Genomic DNA, 18,106 nt, shown 5'->3' with positions numbered 1-18,106 from the left:
CTGATACCAGAACCACATATTTAATAATAGCAATGTAAAGTTCTTGTCTACCATGTTCAGCATTTGGACTCCTTCAAAGGTTTCTCAGGCTGCTTCCCAACCCACAGTCTCTACCTCAGTATATAGGCTGAAGTCTTTTGTTTTTTATTTCTGTGCAAGTATTGTAGATGCTGAAGTCTGTATTTTATAAACTGCATTGCAATGACAGCAACTGTTGAATCTCCAGTCTCCTCTTCCAAGAGTTGAAATGTATTTGTTGCTCATTTGCTTGGCTATTGGTTTAGTGAATCAGATGAATTAATCAGATGACTTAATTTAGAAAAAATATATTGCCTTCATTATGAGCAATCTCTGCTTTGGCCATATAATCCCTCTCTTATTCAAATATATTTATATATTTATTTATTTCCACAGGATTGGGAATTTCTGCATGATTAATTTCACTGCTCTAAGATCACTTATTTTATTCACACAGAGAGATGAGAGAGATACAGAGATAGAGAGATAGCAAAGTACAAGAGTTCCCTACTCCCCATTGGTACCATGGCATTTTCTTTTTAATATCATCCAACATTTATCCATAGGTGTACTATGGCTAATTTCATCTTTTTTATTTTTAATTTATTAATTTTTATTTATAAGAAGGAAACACTGACAAAACCATGGGATAACAGGGGTACAACTCCACACAATTCCTGCCACCAGAACTCAGTATACCATTCCCTCCCCTGATAGCTTTCCTATTATTTATCCCTCTGGGAGTATGGACCCAGGGTCATTGTGGGCTGCAGAAGGTGGAAGGTCTGGCTTCCATAATCGCTGCCCTGCTGAATATGGGCATTGACAGGTCTATCCATACTCCCAGCCTATCTCCCTCTTTCCCTAGTGGGGTGGGGCTTGGGGGAATCGGTGCTCCAAGACACATTGGTGGGGCTGTCTGTCAAGGGAAGTCTGGTTGGCATCATGGTAGGATCTGGAACCTGGTGGCTGAAATGAGAGTTAAGACATAAAGCAAACAATTTGTTGATTAATGATGAACCTAAAGGCTGGAATAGTGCAGATGAAGAGTTGGGGTTTTCCATTCTGTAGATAGCTAGTAGGTCTATTTTAGTTATATTCCAAAGGGCCAATGACTATACTAGTTTTTTTTTTCCCCTGCGTCTGAATTGTTTGCCTGACTTCCTGGAAGTGACCACTTTGCCAAAGATGTTTATTGCTCAGTTAGTGTTTGGATTGTGATTGTATTTAATCTCTATATACCAGGTCACAGCCCTATATTGATAAGACTGGGTGTATCTGCAGGGCGACCTCCATCTCAGCATGATTTTATGAAGTGTTAGTGTTGCAGTACAGCTTAACATAGCTATGTAGCCTTCTCCACCTGAGTTCACTTATCCCAGTGGGTTCTTCATTTTCTCTTACTTGGTTCCCTACTAAACTTCTGGCTGCTTGGCGATTTTGTTTGTCTTATAAATCCATCAATGTGAGACTTCAGGCAGTGATACACCTGGCTAAATACACACATTTCAGTGCACAAGGACCCAGGTTCAAGCACCTGGTCCCCATCTGCAGGGGAAAAGCTTCACAAGTGATGAAGCAGGGCTGAAGGTCTCTCTCTCTCTCTCTTTCTCTCTCTCTCTCTCCATTCTCAATTTCTCTCTGTCTATATCCAGTAATAAACAAATAATGAGTAAATAAATAAAATTAGGGGGCAGGCAGTGGTGCACCTGGTTAAGCACTCACATTACAGTGCTCAAGGACATAGGTTTAAGCCCCTGGTTTCCACCTGCAGGGGGGAAGCTTCACAAATGGTAAAGCAGGGCTGCAGGTGTCTGTCTTCCCATCCCCTCACAATCTCTCAATTTCTCTCTGTCTATATCCAATAATAAATAAACACTAAAAATACATCAATCCACCATTGCATATTTTTCTCCTCAAAGACACCCATTATTTTTAAATTTTTATTTATAAAAAGAAAACACTAACAAAACTGTAGGATAAGAGGGGTACAACTTCACCCAATTCCCACCACCAGATCTCCATATCCCGTCCCTCCCCTGATAGCTTTCCTATTCTTTATCCTTCTGGGGCTATGGACCCAGGATCATTGTGGGGTGCAGAAGGTAGAATGTCTACCTTCTGTAATTGCTTCCCTGCTGGACATGGGTGTTGACAGGTCGATCCATACTCCCAGCCTGTCTCTCTCTTTCCTTAGTGGGGTGGAGCTCTGGGGAAGCGGGGTTACAGGACATACTGGTAAGGTCATCTTCCCAGGGAATTCCAGTTAGCATCATGATAGTGTCTGGAACCTGATGGCTGATAAAAGGGTTAACTTATGAAACCAAAGAAATTGTTGACTAATCATGAACCTAAAAGGCTGGAATATTGCAGACGAAGATTTCAGGTCTCTGTTTTGAAGATAGCTAGTAGGCCTATATTAGTTATATTCCAAAGGGCCCATGACTATATAATTTTTTCCTGAGCCTGACATCTGATATGCAGGTGGACCCAATTAGTTGTCTGGGGAGATGATGTCATGGCTGGAAAAAGGACCATAAAGCTGGATCAGGGAAGAGAGTAGCTCTCAAATATGGGAATGTTGTCTAGATATTGTTGACTGTAAACCCCATCGATTTGATCTGGGGACCCATATTCAGACATCCATTATTTTAAATGATACCTTTAGACAAATGGTTCACCTTTTGTTTGGAATAAAGTGCGATCTCACAGACAATTTGTACAACTCTTGATTTTTAACATCTAGGAGTAGCTACATTTCTATAAGGGGTTGATACTGGGTTCGATCTCCTTGTGATGCCACCCTTACTCTATGAGTGGGCACTGGTGGTGCTAGGGAGGACGCTTCTTAGTTTGACCCTAGACATGCACATGAGCTAGGGTGAGATGATGATGCCCCAGTATTCTCCAGCTGCTATGTCTGGGAAAGATTTTTACTCTGTGAGTAGAGCTGATGAGAAAGAGAAATTGGTCTTCTCCACCTCTCCTGCCCGGAAGCTATGCTTCTGTTTTTCTAAACTAGTGTGGCGGTGGACAGGAGGTACATCAATGATAGCTTTCTTCTTTTTGGGTGTCACTCATAACTCAAATGTGAGAGTTAGCTAGAGCTGAAATATCTAAATCCTTGACGGTACCTTCCCAGATTTGAGAGCACCTGTAATAGGTACATGTATCTTTATTTAAAGACATAGACTAAGGAAACAGTCCATTAATCTCTGCCACCAATACTGGATATTATTACTAAAGTTTAGTAAATTTTGGGACTAGGTGGTGGCCTACCTGGTTGAGCACACATGTTACAATGTACAAGGACCTGGGTTCCAGCCCCCAGTCCCCATCTGCAGGGGAAAAGCTTCATGAGTGGTGAAGCAGGGTTGCAGGTGTCTCTCTGTTGTTCTCCCTCTCTGTCAACCCCTTTCTTCTCAATTTATGGCTGTCTATCCAATGAAAGAATAAAGATAACATTTTTTTAAAAAAAGATTTAGTCAATTTCCTTGAATGAATGTTTCTTTATGTGCAGTACATGGTTAAGACAATCTCCAGCTGCTTTAAATGATTGTTTTTACATAATTTTCTCAAATTGCTGTTTTGCTACAGAGTGTCTGCTGAACTCCTAACTACGCTATTCCCAAAGCAGTGCACCACAGGTTTTAGTTTTGCTCTTACAATATACCATTTATCATCATTTCTTCCCCTTTCCGTTTTGACTAGTGTCCTAAGATTGAAAAATCAGGAAGACTGTATAGGACTGTGATGAAGCTTAAGATCACTTCAGAGGGGAGTCGGGTGGTAGCACAGCGGGTTAAGTGCATGTGACGCAAAACACAAGGACTGGATTAAGGATCCCGGTTTGAGCCCCCGGCTCCCCACCTGCAGGGGGGTCACTTCACAGGCGGTGAAGCAGGTCTGCAGGTGTCTGTCTTTCTCCCTCTCTGTCTTCCCCTCCTCCCTCTATTTCTCTCTGTCCTATCCAACAACAACAACATCAATAACTACAACAATAAAACAGCAAGGGCAACAAAAGGGAATAAATAAAGATTTAAAAAAAAAAAGATCACTTCAGAGAATATTGTTTGGCTAGAACTGGGATATAATTCTATATTACTTGAAACTAATTTTCTGAGAGATTTTCTATCAATATTCATTGACTAGCTTCCTGTGGCTTTTCTTGAATCTGTTCTAGTGGAGGTATTTCTCATATTTTGGGGATATGGTTTGAATGTAATATAAAAATCCACATGGAGTGCCTGGTGGTGGTACACTTGGTTAATTGTACACTTAGAATGCACAAGGATCTACACCTCTGTCCCCAGCTGCAGGGGGAAATCTTCACATACCGTGACACAATACTATAGGAGGTTCCTTCTCTCTCTCTCTCTCTCTCTCTCCCTCTCACTCTTTCTATCTTTATCTCTCTCATCTATCTATCTCCCCATTCATACTCAATTTCTCTCTGTTTCTGTACAAAATAAATATCCCACAGTGTTTTCCAACAGAAGAGATATCCCTCAAAGCAATGTGAAATGATAATAAAAATGAAAATACTCTGACAGTCCTTGAAATACTGTGAATGATGAAAATTTTCAACATTTTATAAACAAGCCCCTAGTTATTTTTTTCTCTTTATTATTTTTATATTTATAGGTTATTATTCTTTTTTTGGGGGGGTTAATGGTTCACAGTAAATACAGTTGTTGGTCCAGGTGTAACATTTCTCAGCTTTCTGCAGAACATTCACTCTCACCTGGCTAGGTAATCCTCTGTCATGCACCAGGGCCTAAAAGCCCTCTGCTGTCCACCCCAGAGTCCTTTATTTTGGTGCAGTACACCAAACCTAGTTATTTTTCTCCTGACCTAGTTCCTTCACTCTGTAAAGGACTCCATCTGAAAGACAGAATGTCATACCATGTTTTAGTCTCTAAATACAGAGATCTCAGTCATTGATCAGCACATTTTAAGAAAATATCTTATTTGGTCACAATTTCAATTTATAAAACTAAGCTACTTAAGAAGTGGTCGTTGGGGGCCAGGCAGTAGCACAGCAGGTTAAGCGCACATGGCAGGAAGAGTAAGGACTGGCATTAGGAGCCTGGTTCCCCTCGCTCCCCCCAACTCCCCACCTGCTGGTGTGTGGGGGTCGCTTCACAAGCCATGAAGCAAGTTTTCAGGTGTTTCTCTCTCCCTCTCTGTCTTCCCCTCCTCTCTCAATTTCTGTCTGTCCTATTCAACAATGACAGCAGTAACAACAATAATAATAACAACAATAATAAACAACAAAGCCAACAAAAGGGAAAAAATAGCCTCCAGGAGCAGTAGAATCATAGTGCAGGCACCAAGCCCTAGCAATAATCCTAGAGGCAAAAAAAGAAAGAAAGAAAGAAGAAGAAGCAGTTGTTCACTGAGGCTTAGTTGAAATGAGTGTGTGAATATGTGCATAGACTTGTTGCTTTCTGACTGGAAGAAGAGAAACACATTCCTGCAATAATCTCCTACTTGAATATAATCATGGAGCAGCAGCAGGGTTCGCTTTCGTTTCTGGTATGTGTTCATTTCCAGAGAATGAATACTTGCTCTTTTTGTTTGCTCATTTGTCTCTGTACTGACCATTAATTCGTCAAACTCTATAGTGAAATGTGAATTTCCTCTCTGACATTTAAATACACCAGCACCCTCATTTGCCCCCAATCCTTCCTTTACCCTTCTTCCCGAAGTCCTTTGCGTTTCACCACATACAACATCATAACCCAACTGTTCCATAATCACAAATAGTATTTTTTCTTACCTATGACAACTTTTCAAACCTTCTTTCCTTTTTTTAAAAGTTTTTTTTTTTCATTTATTCCCTTTTGTTGCCCTTGTTGTTTTACTATTGTAGTTATTATTGTTGTTATTGATGTCATCATTGCTGGATAGGACAGAGAGAAACGGAAAGGGGGGAGACAGAGGAAGGAGAGAAAGATAGACACCTGCAGACCTGCTTCATCACCTGTGAAGGACTCCCCTGTAGGTGGGGTGGGGAGCCTGGGGCTTGAACCAGGATCCTTCCCCCGCTCCTTGAGCTTTGCCCCACCTGTGCTTAACCGCTGCGCTACCTTCCGACTCCCCCTTTTTTACTTTTGACGACACTCATAGTTTTGTAGAATATTTGGTTAGTTATTTTGTAAAAAAAAAAAGTTCTTCAGTTTGGATTTGTCTTAAGATTTTCTCATGATTGCCTAATGTTTTCACATCGCTTGTATGTACTATTTGCTTGGGGTTAGAAATTCAAAAAGGGGGAGTTGGGCGGTAACACAGCGGGTTAAGCGCACGTGGCGCAAAGCACAAGGACCTGCTTAAGGGTCCCAGTTCAAGCCCCGGGCTTGCCACCTACAAGGGGAGTCACTTCACAGGCAGTGAAGCAGTTCTGCAGGTGTCTATCTTTCTCTCCCCCTCTCTGACTTCCCTCCCTCTCTCCATTTCTCTCTGTCCTATGCAACAACAACGACGTCAGTAATAACTACAACAATCAAACAAGGACAACAAAAAGGAATAAATACAAAAAAAAAAAAACCAAGAAAAAAATCAAAATGGTGAGATGTTATTTATAGTATAACATACCAAGGATATTTGGGCAATGAGGCAAAATCATACTGCAAAAGTAACTGCACTCAGATTATGTGTGTATATATGTGTGTGCACATGTGCACACATGATTGTGCATGAGAGAGAAAGAGGGAGAGAGGGAGAGAGGGAAAGAGAGAGAGAGAGAGTCCCTTATCACTTATGAGAGAGAAAGAGAGAGAGAGAGAGAGAGAGAGAGAGAGAGAGAGAGAGAGACTGTGTCCCTTATCACTTATTGGAACTATGTAACATGTAGATTTTTTTTCATGGTATTTGTTTACTTTACTTACTGGGGAAACCAGTGTCATTCAGTTTAAGTCCATGTGGATAGTACTACATAGCTTCCTGAGAGTTTTTTTTAGGAAATAGTGGGACCTGGAGCAACTGACGAAAGGATCACTGAATTACAGAGCCACACATTAAGATCATGGAGTAGTAACCATCTTCAGGCATCATTTTATTTCTACCCCTAAGACACAAGGCTGTTTGCTTTACCATCTCTATTTCTTGATGCCAATTCCATAAAATAGATGTTGATGGTAAGAGTCACTAGAGAGAGGGTCGGTTATTTCAACCTGATTTCAACTCTCTGGAATGCTTTTAATTACTATATATATATATATATATATATATATATATATATATATATATATATGATAGATAGAGATAGCTTAAAATAGATGATAGAAGGGAGTCGGGTGGTAGAGCAGCGGGTTAAGCGCACCTGGCACAAAGCGCAAGGACCAGCATAAGAATTCTGGTTCCACTCTCCACCTGCAGGGGAGTCGCTTCACGGGCTGTGAAGTAGGTCTGCAGGTGTTTATCTTTCTCTCCCTCTCTCTGTTTTCCCCTCCTCTCTCCCTTTCTCTGTTTTCCCCTCCTCTCTCCATTTCTCTCTGTCCTATCCAACAATGATGACATCAATCACAACTACAATTAATAACTACAACAATAAAACAAGGGCAACAAAAGAGAATAAATAAATAAATATTTTTAAAAAAATATCAGCAAACATGCAGGTAGACTTAGAATATTATCAAAGGTAGGGGACCATTGTCAGATTCCTGAGCTATCTCTTTCAGAAATAGAGACCCTTCAAATGTAATTGTCATAAACTGAGCCACATATCACGAGGTATTATTATTTTTATGTTTTACTATTTTCTGTATTTATTTGAAATAGACAGCCAGAATTCAAGAGAGAAGGTGGAGAGAGAGAGAGAGAGAGAGAGAGCTGTAGCCCTGCTTCACCACTCGCAAAGTTTTTCCCCTGCAGGTGTGGACTGGGGGCTCAAACTGAGGTCCTTCTGCATTGTAATATGTGTGCTCAATCAGGTGTACCACCACTTGGCCCCAGGAGCTATTGCTGAAAATAAACACATTCCAAATTAAATAACTACAGAAAACACTGTCTTTGGATACCTCTCATTTTTTGGAGAGACGCTTAGTGAAAAATTGTCACTATGGATGGGTATTTCACATCTAAGTATTTCCTCTTCTGACAGAGGACCCTTTGTTGACAACAACAGCAAAAATCTTCCTTCTGCTGAAGGGAATCTTTGACTCTAGAGATTCATTATTGGGTTTGAATGTCCGGAAAGTCATTTCAACTCTATTAGAGTTGAGAAATATTTAACACACACACACACACACACACACACACACACACACACACACACACACACACTTCTTAAACATCATGTCTGAAATTCAGTCTGTGAAATCAAACACACTTCTGGTGATGCCCTTGTGTAACAAATATGTCTCCTGTCAGGACCACATGTTCCCATAACGTGCTGACATTTCTGACTAAGGCCACTGGTCTTGTTATTCTTCTTGTCTGTGCTGAAGCGAGTGTTCCAAGGTTGATGGCTCAGTTTAGAGTTCCCTTGTAATTGAGGTGATGTTTTATGCCTGTAGGAGTTGTTTCCTTTTCACTGAAGAACTGGAGTTCTTCAGTCTCCTGGTGTTACTTTTGTTGTGATATAGAATTTTAAAAGCTCCCTGTATGACAGCTGTGGCCAGTGGCTGGGATCTGCTAAGAGTGACATCAGACACTGAGAATAATATCTGCTTATCTATTTGCTGAAGAGCTGAAGTGTTCCAGAGTCCTGGAATGCAGTGAGGAAATGCATGTGTACTCAGACTCTGATTGAGTGATGTGGCTAAAAAGCATTTTATCCCCTCATACAGAGAGCTCCATAGACAGAAGAACAATGATGATAATGTCCTCAGTATTTACATTTGACTTAAGAGTTACTTAGCAGAAAGCTGTGCTGTGACTTCATTAGATTCATTGTTTTCAAATCTGCCTTGTTAGAAAGCTTGTTTAGTTATATATCTATTTATTGTATTGCGATTTTTATTTAAACTAGACCAAGAGGGGTTCCGAAACAATGGATTTGTGCAATCACAGAGCACCAGCATAACCCTCATAGGAAAGGAAATAAAGGAAGAAAAAGAAAGAAGAGAGAAGAAAGAAAGAAAGAAAGAAAGAAAGAAAGAAAGAAAGAAAGAAAGAAAGAAAGAAAGAAAGAAAAGGAGGCAAGATGATGGCACATCTCGGTTAGCAAATGTGTTACAATTTGCAAGGACTCCAGTTCAAGTCCCCACTCCCCAGTGAAGTGAAGCAGGTCTTCAGATTTCTCTCTCTCTCTCTCTCTCTCTCCCTTCCTCTTTATCTTTCTTCCCCTCTTGATTTCCCTCTGTCTCTATCCAATAAATAATAATAATAATAATGAATAAAATATACAAAAGTATAAAAAGTATATAAAATGAATGGAAGGAAGGAAGGAAATGAAGGAAATAAGAGGCAAGAAAGGAAAAAAATACAAACTATACCAAACCTGAAAACAATCTTTAAATTTGGAATTAGCAAATAGGACCAACAGACAGCCTTCGTATCTGACTGATCCCAGAAGGGTTTTCCCAGTTCAAGTCTTTTGCGATGGAACTTCTCAGTTGTAAAGCACTATAGCTTCTCCTGGTGTCTTGATTTTCCCACGAGCTCCTGGAGCTCATCCTCAAGGCTTCAAGGACAGTAAGTCAAGCATCCTGCCAGGTCAACTATCTCATGGCACCAAAACAAGTTACTTAAGTAGAAATCTAGGGGTTGTGATTTAAATATTACTGCTCAAGTCAGTGTTGGTCAGTAGAAAATAAGGCCAGTGACAAATATGCCCAGCATATATAATTAAAATTTTCTGGTAGAGACACTAAAAAGGTAAAAAGTACCTAAGTGTACAAAAAAGTAATTACATATAAGTATAATTAATTTTAATAATGTTCATTTTACTTATATATCTAAATTATCACTGTGTCACCAGATAACAAATTAATAACAAGATATTGACCTTCTTTTTCTTTTTCAAAGATACTTTGAAATTTACCATGTGATATTAAAAGCAGACCACATTGTAATCTTAAATTGCTGGGCTTTGGCTATCTAACTACATGTTACTAGTGACTGCCATACTGCATAATGTAGATTTAAGTTGACTTTTATGAACCTCATTTTCCAGAATGAAAAAAAGATGCAATAAAAAAATGGTGTTCAGACTTTTGCCAGATTCTGAGAGTTATTTGAATTCAGATCATATGGAAATTACATCCTCTTTTATTTGTTCTCTTGGGAGTACCCATATAGACCATTTTTAGCACATAACTTTTGGGTTTGCCCCAACTCATGCCTTATTTCAAAGCTTGGGGGATTACTCCCACATTAAATATTTAAATTTAGATATTTGTGAAGAATGCATTCTGCTGCTTATTATATATGACTGAATGAGCATTGGACAGATGTCTAGCCAGCTGACAAAATACCATGTTTTATAGATATATAATTAAACATGCATTTTTTTTTGAATTCTCTTCTTTTGGAAACAGGGTATAGATTCTCTGGCCTCCAACAATTTTTGGCTCTTGCCAACTTCATAGACTTTGGGCGATGTGGCTATTGTGTCAAATGTGAAAGACCATCCTGGCTTCAATCCTCACTGTCCCTGTGGATGCTCACAAGATATAGATAGCAGAATATTTAACAAACTATTAAATACAGAACATCATTCCTATCCCTTCAATGCTCAGTGTAAATTGAGTCATAACAAGTTTTTTTTTTTTTTTTTTTTTCCCTCCAGGGTTATTGCTGGGGCTTGGTGCTTGCACCAGGAATCCACTGCTCCTGGAGGCCATTTTTTTCCTATTTTGTTGCCCTTGTTGTTATTTTTTCCTTTGATGTCCTTATTGTTGGATAGGACAGAGAGAAATGTAGAGAGGAGAGTAAGACAGAGAGGGGGAGAGAAAAACAGACACCTCAGACCTGCTTCACCACTTGTGAAGCGACTCCCCTGCAGGTGGGGAGCTGAGGGCTCGAACCAGGATCCTTTCACAGGTCCTTGCACTTCGCACCACTTGCACTCAACCCATTGCATTACCGCCCAACCCCCGAGTCATAACATATTCTACCATCAAGCTGTTCAATTTTTTTTCACAGTATTGATAAACTTGCCCTTTATTTGACTCTATTTCCTGCTTCTGATTTGAAAGGCAAGAATTGCATCTGTTCTTTTTCCTATGGTATAACATAGGATCTTGTACACTGTAAACCTTAAGTGCATAAATGAAAAGACTACTTGTAAGAAGCTCAAAACAACATACCTTATTAAAACATTTATTTTCACATTTCTCTTGTTCTTTCCTTGATGATCTGACTCTATCTTCTAATAACAGGGATTATTTACTTTCTGAATTTTTTCTTCTTTCCTAGGTAGTAGTATTCAATATTCATTTTCCCCATAGAAATGGTATTACAAACATTAAAATTCTTTATGTGGTTTCTAAGTAAGTTATTTAATCTAAATGTCAGTATTATTGAGGTTGAGAACCCCTATTCTGATTTTGTTCACATTAAAAATGATGAACTGTATTATATTACTAAAGTAATTGCTAAAGCAGTCAGCTATTTATATTATATATCTTTAGTCCATTGTTACTGTTGCTCGTTTTTCAAGTTTTTTAAAGTTGATATCTCTTTTGTATTCTTATTTTACTTTCCACATTATTTATTGGATAGAGACAGCCAGAGATCAAGAGCAGGGTGAGATGTAGAGGGAGAAAGAGAGACACCTGAAGCCTTTCAAAGCTTTCCCTCTGCTGATGGGGTCTAGGGGCTGGAACCTGGATCCTTGGAGTTTGTAACATAAGCACTCAACCAGGTGTGCCACCACCTGACCTGGTTTTCAAGTCTGTAAAAAAAAAAAAAAAATCAGCGTATTCAAGTTATGATGCCAGATATTTGTGACTATTTAGCAATATACTTAGTTTAAAGACTTTGCTCTGTGTTTCCTTTTCTTTCCTTTTTACTTGATAGGAAAGACAAAAATTGAGAGAGGAGGCTGAGGTAGAGAGGGAGAGAAAGAGAGACACCTGTAGCATAGCTTCACAGCTAACAAAACTTCACCACCTTCAGGGGGGGTGACTGGAAGCTTGTATATGGGCTCTCATACATGGCAATTCGTGCAAGTCAACTGGGTGTACCATGCTTAGTTCTCTCTTACTTTAAGTGCTGGCATATTTACTGAGTGCTTTCAGGATTACCACCATGCAGTTCTATGGATTTAATATATCTTCGTTAATCTGTTTTATAGGTCCCTTTAGATGGAATATAATACAGCAGAAACCTTTTCATCACAAGGATTTATGCCTGCATTATCATTTCTTCAATAAAAAAAAATAATCAGCAAATTTAAGTGGTGGATGCCACAGACACCTCAAACCTGGATTCCACGCCTGTACATTAAGTGCTGGAGTTTTCAGTCACTCTGCTGCCGGAAAGCTTTTTCCAATGCTTACAAGGAACTGCTTACCCCTGCTTCTCTGGGTCCTATTTGATGGAGGTCTCCTAACACCACTTCAACCACAGCCACAACAGACTTTAGCCACAGAATCAAGAGAAAATGTTATTCACCTGCCAGGGCAGCGATCCCATTTCCAAAGAGCTAAACGTGGCTGGGTATGGAATCAGTTTTTTGTGCTGGAGGAATACATGGGTTCCGAGCCCCAGTATGTGGGAAAGGTAATGGCGTGTTTCTTTTGACAACCACTTGCTAGCCAGGGGCATTGTGCATTGTGTATTGTGTGTGGATGTTTTGCACAGGAGTTGAACAAACCAGTGACTAGAACACTGGAATTGAAATCCAAAGGCCTGGTTTCTCTTCTTGACTCATTCACTCCCGGGTAAGCTTTGGAATATCATTTAATCCCTTTTTGCTTCAGTTATCTTAATGAGTTTAATATATATATATATATATATATTATGTTTATACAAACATTATGTTTTTATTGTACAACTTTGATGACAGCAGGTCCTCACTCACAACTGCTTACGATGTTGTGAATGATTATGATTATGGAGATATGACTATCTGTGACATGACCCCAGGGCCTGGCTACAGACCACACTGGGGAGTTCCCCACAGATCAGCAACAAACATTTCAATTAAAAGGGGGAGGAGGAGGTGGGAGGAGCTGGGGAAGAGGCAAGGGGAAGGGGAGGGCTTGTTACTGACTGTATATATTTCCCATTCTTGATATTGTTTGCTAAAATTTGAAGTTTAAATATATCAAGGTCATTAAGCGTATTTAAATTACATTATTTCTCACAGCTATTCTGGAGTTGGTTTATAAGGAAAGGCCAAGGGAAAACTCCCTTATCTTAACTATTCTGAAAGCTTTGAATCAGCAGTATATCTCTTACCCCCTTCCCCTTCAACACTTGACAAACTAATCGAATTGCATTTTTGAGTTGCCTAATTTGACTTGCATATACTTTGAAAGCCACTCATTCTGTATCTGTAGCTCCTTACAAATAGGTTTAGGGGTAGAACAGTAGATGCTGGAACACAAGTATAGACACATCATTCTCTAGCAAAACACAAAACTTCAAAATCATACTGCAAATTTATAGAAATTTGTTTTTTCCAACAAATATTTTTTTAATATTTATTTATTCCTTCTTGTTGCCCTTGTTGCTTTATTGTTGTAGTTATTATTGTTGTTGTTATTGATGTTTTTAGATAGGACAGAGAAAAACGGAGAGAGGAGGGGAAGACAGAGGGGGGAGAGAAAGATAGACACCTGCAGATTTTTTTATTGTGGTTTTTATTGTTTTTATTTTAGTGTTATTGCTGTCATTGTTGTTGGATAGGACAGAGAGAAATGGAGAGAGGAGGGGAAGACAGAGACGGAGAGAGCAAGATAGACACCTGCAGAACTGCTTCACCGCCTATGAAGGGATTCCCCTGCAGGGGGGGAGCCGAGGACTGGAACCAGGATCCTTAGACTGGTCCTTGCACTTTGTGCCACGTGTGCTTAACCTGCTGCGCGACCACCCAACTCCCTCCAACAAATAATTGATGTCAACCTTTTCAGCACATTTACACAATGCTTCCATTTTCTCCCATATTTTTTTTTTGCCTGGTTAAGAAAATATCATTTGCCAATGCTACTACATATGTTTTCCAGTAAAGGGAACTTTATTCTATGTTGTTTAGATGTTCTTAAATATTTCACTATGACTTTTTCAAAAAATATTTTGTTTATATATTAATGAGAAATATAGGAAAAGAGAAAGAAAGAACCAGACATGGCACTGGCACATGTGCTGCCAGGGACCAAACTCAGAACTTCAGGTTTGAATGGTCCATGACTTTCCACTAGACCACTAACTGTGACTTTACTGTAAATATACAGAGAAAATATTCAACATAAATCCAAAGACCAGAAAGAAAAAAAATAGTAGTAGGAGTGTTAAGATAATATGCTTTTGTAGATTATCTCTTAATTTTGATATGATGCCAAGTGATGAATCTCGAGTTCCACACATGTATAGTACTGCTGAACTGTCTCTCAGACCCAGTTTGAGTCTATGAATAGATTTCAAAAGAGAGAAAGAGGGAGCTAGACAAATAGAGTTTCCCTGGTATTATTCATGTTAATACCCTGTTGTTTCTTGGAATCAAACCCAGTTATCCCACCTGGTCCATTATATGTACTATATTTTTTTTTTAGTATTTTATTATTTTTATTATGTATTTATTACTGATATAGATAGGAGGAGAAAGAGAGAGAAAGAGAACCAGAGGATCACTCTGGTACATGCACTGTTAGGTACTTAACTTGGGACCTCATGCCTGAGATTCCTCATAGCTTATCCACTGTGTCACCTCCTGAAGCACAAGAACATATGCTATACACACTGAGATTTCTTGGGCCCTGAATATCAGCTTCTGAAAAGTTGAGCCGAGGAAAACCTTGAGATCAGTCTTATCTCCATTTTTTAGCTCAAAGGAAGTAGGTCTGTTGAAGATCTAAATGCTTTCTAGTGTATTTCTAGAATTTACCTTTTGGAGGTCTATTTTAAAAATACCTACATGGGGTTGGATAGTGGCCCACCCTGCTGAGGGCACACATGACATCATGCACAGAAAGAGCCAGGTTTGAGCCTATATGCTCCCCACCTGTGTGTGTGTGTGTGTGGGGGGTCACTTCCTGAGTGGTGGTGTGGGTCTGCAGGTCTCTATCTTTCTTTCTCCCTTTCTATCTCCTCCTCCCCTCTCAGTTTCTCTCTGTCCTATCAAATAATAAAACATCATCAATAGCTGCCAGGAGCAATGATTTGTAATGTCTACACCAAGCCTCAGTGATAAAACCTGGTAAAAATAATAGATTATATATATTGCAGTGTAGATTGACAAACTATAAATACGATGTTTGTGTCAAATGAGCATATACAGAGAAGTGTCTTGGGGCATTGGGGACCTAGGAAGATGCTATGTGTAGCATCTATCTATATTTAAAATCTAAGCCTTTGGTGCCAGTAGGGCAATTTTGAGGCTGGAGGTACAGGGGGAGGTGGACAGTTTTAGGGTGCTTGTGCATGACAAGATCGAAAAAGATCTAAGCTGGGAGTCAGAGTGATTTCCAGATACGTATCATGGGGCAGTGAGAAATTGTATCCTCGTGCCAACAAATATACTGTACACCATTGAACTCTCCCAATAAAATGATCTGTATAAAAAAAAAAAAGCAAGAAATGGTGACAATAAACAGGGAGAGAGTTCTTGACAGGTTGCTTCCTCAGAATTGGGAACTGATTATATGCCCCTAGCCCAGTTTCTTCTGTGCTGTTTCTGGTGGACCATGGGGGTATCGAGTGAACTCCAAAACTGAGTTTTATGTAAGGGAAGGAAAGAAAACCCATGTTCAAGCCAGTCTAGTTAGGCCATAGTACCCCAAAGGATGGCATTGCTGCCTACAAAGAACCCACAGAGCACTAACAGTAATGATAATGATAATGATAATGATAATGATAATAATAATAATAAATGACTGAAGATCTCTAAATACATTTCTGCTTTAAAACATGCAGGGCTTGGGCAGGGGTAGACAGCATAATGGCTATGCAAATAGACTGTCATTACTGAGGCTTGGAAGTCTCAGGTTCAATGCCCTGCACCACCATAAACCAGAGCTGATCAGTGGGCTGGTAAAAAATAAAATAAATAAATAAAAGACCATGCAGGGCTACTGGTATTATGACCTTTTGCTTTAACTTGTATTTTCTCTCCATATAATCATGGAATATGCAATCACAAAGACATTTTTTGGAGATAATGTTACTTTTCTTTCTAAAATACTTGTTTCTGTGGTTTTTTTGTGATTTAAATTAATATGAGAATAACATTGTGAAGTCCAAGACAAATGGAGAAGTGTAGCTCTATAATTATGCCTCCTGTGTATCAGTCATCTCATATCTGCTTTTGACAAAACTGAGGCATCATATAAAGGCTCCTGGAAAATGCCTACTGATGAGACCAGGTGGTGGCTCACCTGGTTAAGTGCACACTTTACAGTGTGCAAGGACGAGGGTTCAAGCCCCTGGTCTCCACCTGCAGTTGGAAAGCTTCATAAGTGGTGAAGCAAGGTGTCTCTTTGTGTCTTTCTCTCTATCTTCCCCTCCTCTCAGTTTCTCTTTGTCTCTATTCAATAATAAATAAAAATATATAAGAAATATTAAAAAAGAAAGAAAATAATTTCTGAGAAAGTATTCTCTAATTTTGGTGAAAACAAACCAAGGGGCTTTTACTGTTATAATATGAGGTGAGAAAGTGAACATTTTGTTAGAAAATTAATGATACTGACCTTTATTCTAACCTAAGCAATATAGGATTTCACCTCTAATGGGCGCAATTGAAAAAGCTTATGAATTGCTTATGGTAGTTTTTGGATATTCTAGAAATCTACCCATGTAACTGCTACAGTAGTATGAGATTTATCTGAGTCCCTTAGAAAATGAATTAATATTTATAAGAAGGATATAGTGGAGTGGGCTTAAGATCTAGCCCATTATTAAATTAAAATAACATCATTTCCACGGCCACATTGCTCCACATTTGTAATGTGTAATGAGAACTCATAGTTCTCAAGAAGTATATATCTCTAATGCAAATGAAACAACAGTTGCCAAAATTTCCATTCCAACACGGAAACTAATTAAAGTTTAATTAACTTTGTCTTGATGATTCTAGATGTGGGAGTAGTAAAATGATAACACTGGGACCAATTCAAGTCATTATATGTATGTTTGTAAACATATAAAAATATATCGATGGCCCCTGTTCATTCTGTAAAGCCTTTGAAGCAGTTCATAAAAGTGTAAAAGTATTGATATATATATATATATATATATATATATATATATATATATATATAGAGAGAGAGAGAGAGAGAGAGAGAGAGAGGGAGAACACAGGGCTGAGGAAAATAGGCAAATGTGGAAATGGCAACATGCTGACTTACTGAATACTATACTTGACCTTCATATTTTACTTGTAGTTTGTTTTGCAGCAGGAGAATCTATGAAAAACATGTATTTCCAATTATTGTAACTCTAATTACTGACAGAGAAATTTGATTCTTGAGAGCTTGTTTGACGGTTCTAGCAGAGGAGTGCAGCTACTCGTATACCCTAGACCCAAGACTGGTCCGTCTCTATTCGGGGAAGGCTGTCCTCTTTCACTGAGCACGCAGCTTTGGGAGGGACGCACACGGAGCGGTGAAGGAGGAAGGGGACACCCAGGCGCCTAGCCAGCTAGATCAGCTGAATCAACCCTGGCGATCAATGGGGTGACAGATATCACAGTCAGATCGCCCTCACATCCGAGAAATTTGATTCTTGGGGCCGGGTGGTGGCGCACTTGAGCACACATGTCCCCACCTGCAGGGGCAGTGCTATGCAAGTGGTGAAGCAGTGTTGTGGGTGTTTCTCTGTCTCTCCCTTTCTACTACCTCCTTCCTTCTCTATTTCTAACTGTCTCTATCCAATAAATAAAATAAAGATAATAAAAAGCTTTTTAAAAAGAAACAGAGAGAAATTTGGTTCTTTACCAATCTTTACCAAGATCAATTTTTTTTCTTCATGTATAGATTAT

The 18,106-nt window shown here is 39.2% G+C and overlaps 1 protein-coding gene across 5 annotated transcripts in view; it reads left to right on the top strand.

The window, feature by feature from the left end:
* CDH12 (cadherin 12) overlaps positions 1–18,106 on the top strand; it is a 1,156,262-nt gene that overhangs the window by 798,884 nt on the left and 339,272 nt on the right. For all 5 annotated transcript variants that reach the window (XM_060191184.1, XM_060191183.1, XM_060191185.1 and 2 more), the window contains one exon: positions 12,263–12,690. In XM_060191184.1, the coding sequence (XP_060047167.1) occupies positions 12,460–12,690 (231 nt within the window). In that variant the 5' untranslated portion in view covers positions 12,263–12,459. The remainder of the gene's footprint in view (positions 1–12,262; positions 12,691–18,106) is intronic.

This window comes from Erinaceus europaeus, chromosome 5 (assembly GCF_950295315.1).
Source record: "Erinaceus europaeus chromosome 5, mEriEur2.1, whole genome shotgun sequence".
NCBI classification, from domain to species: Eukaryota; Metazoa; Chordata; class Mammalia; order Eulipotyphla; family Erinaceidae; genus Erinaceus; species Erinaceus europaeus.
The sequence above is the reverse complement of the archived record's forward strand: the minus strand, read 5'-3'. Positions and strand labels throughout refer to the sequence as shown.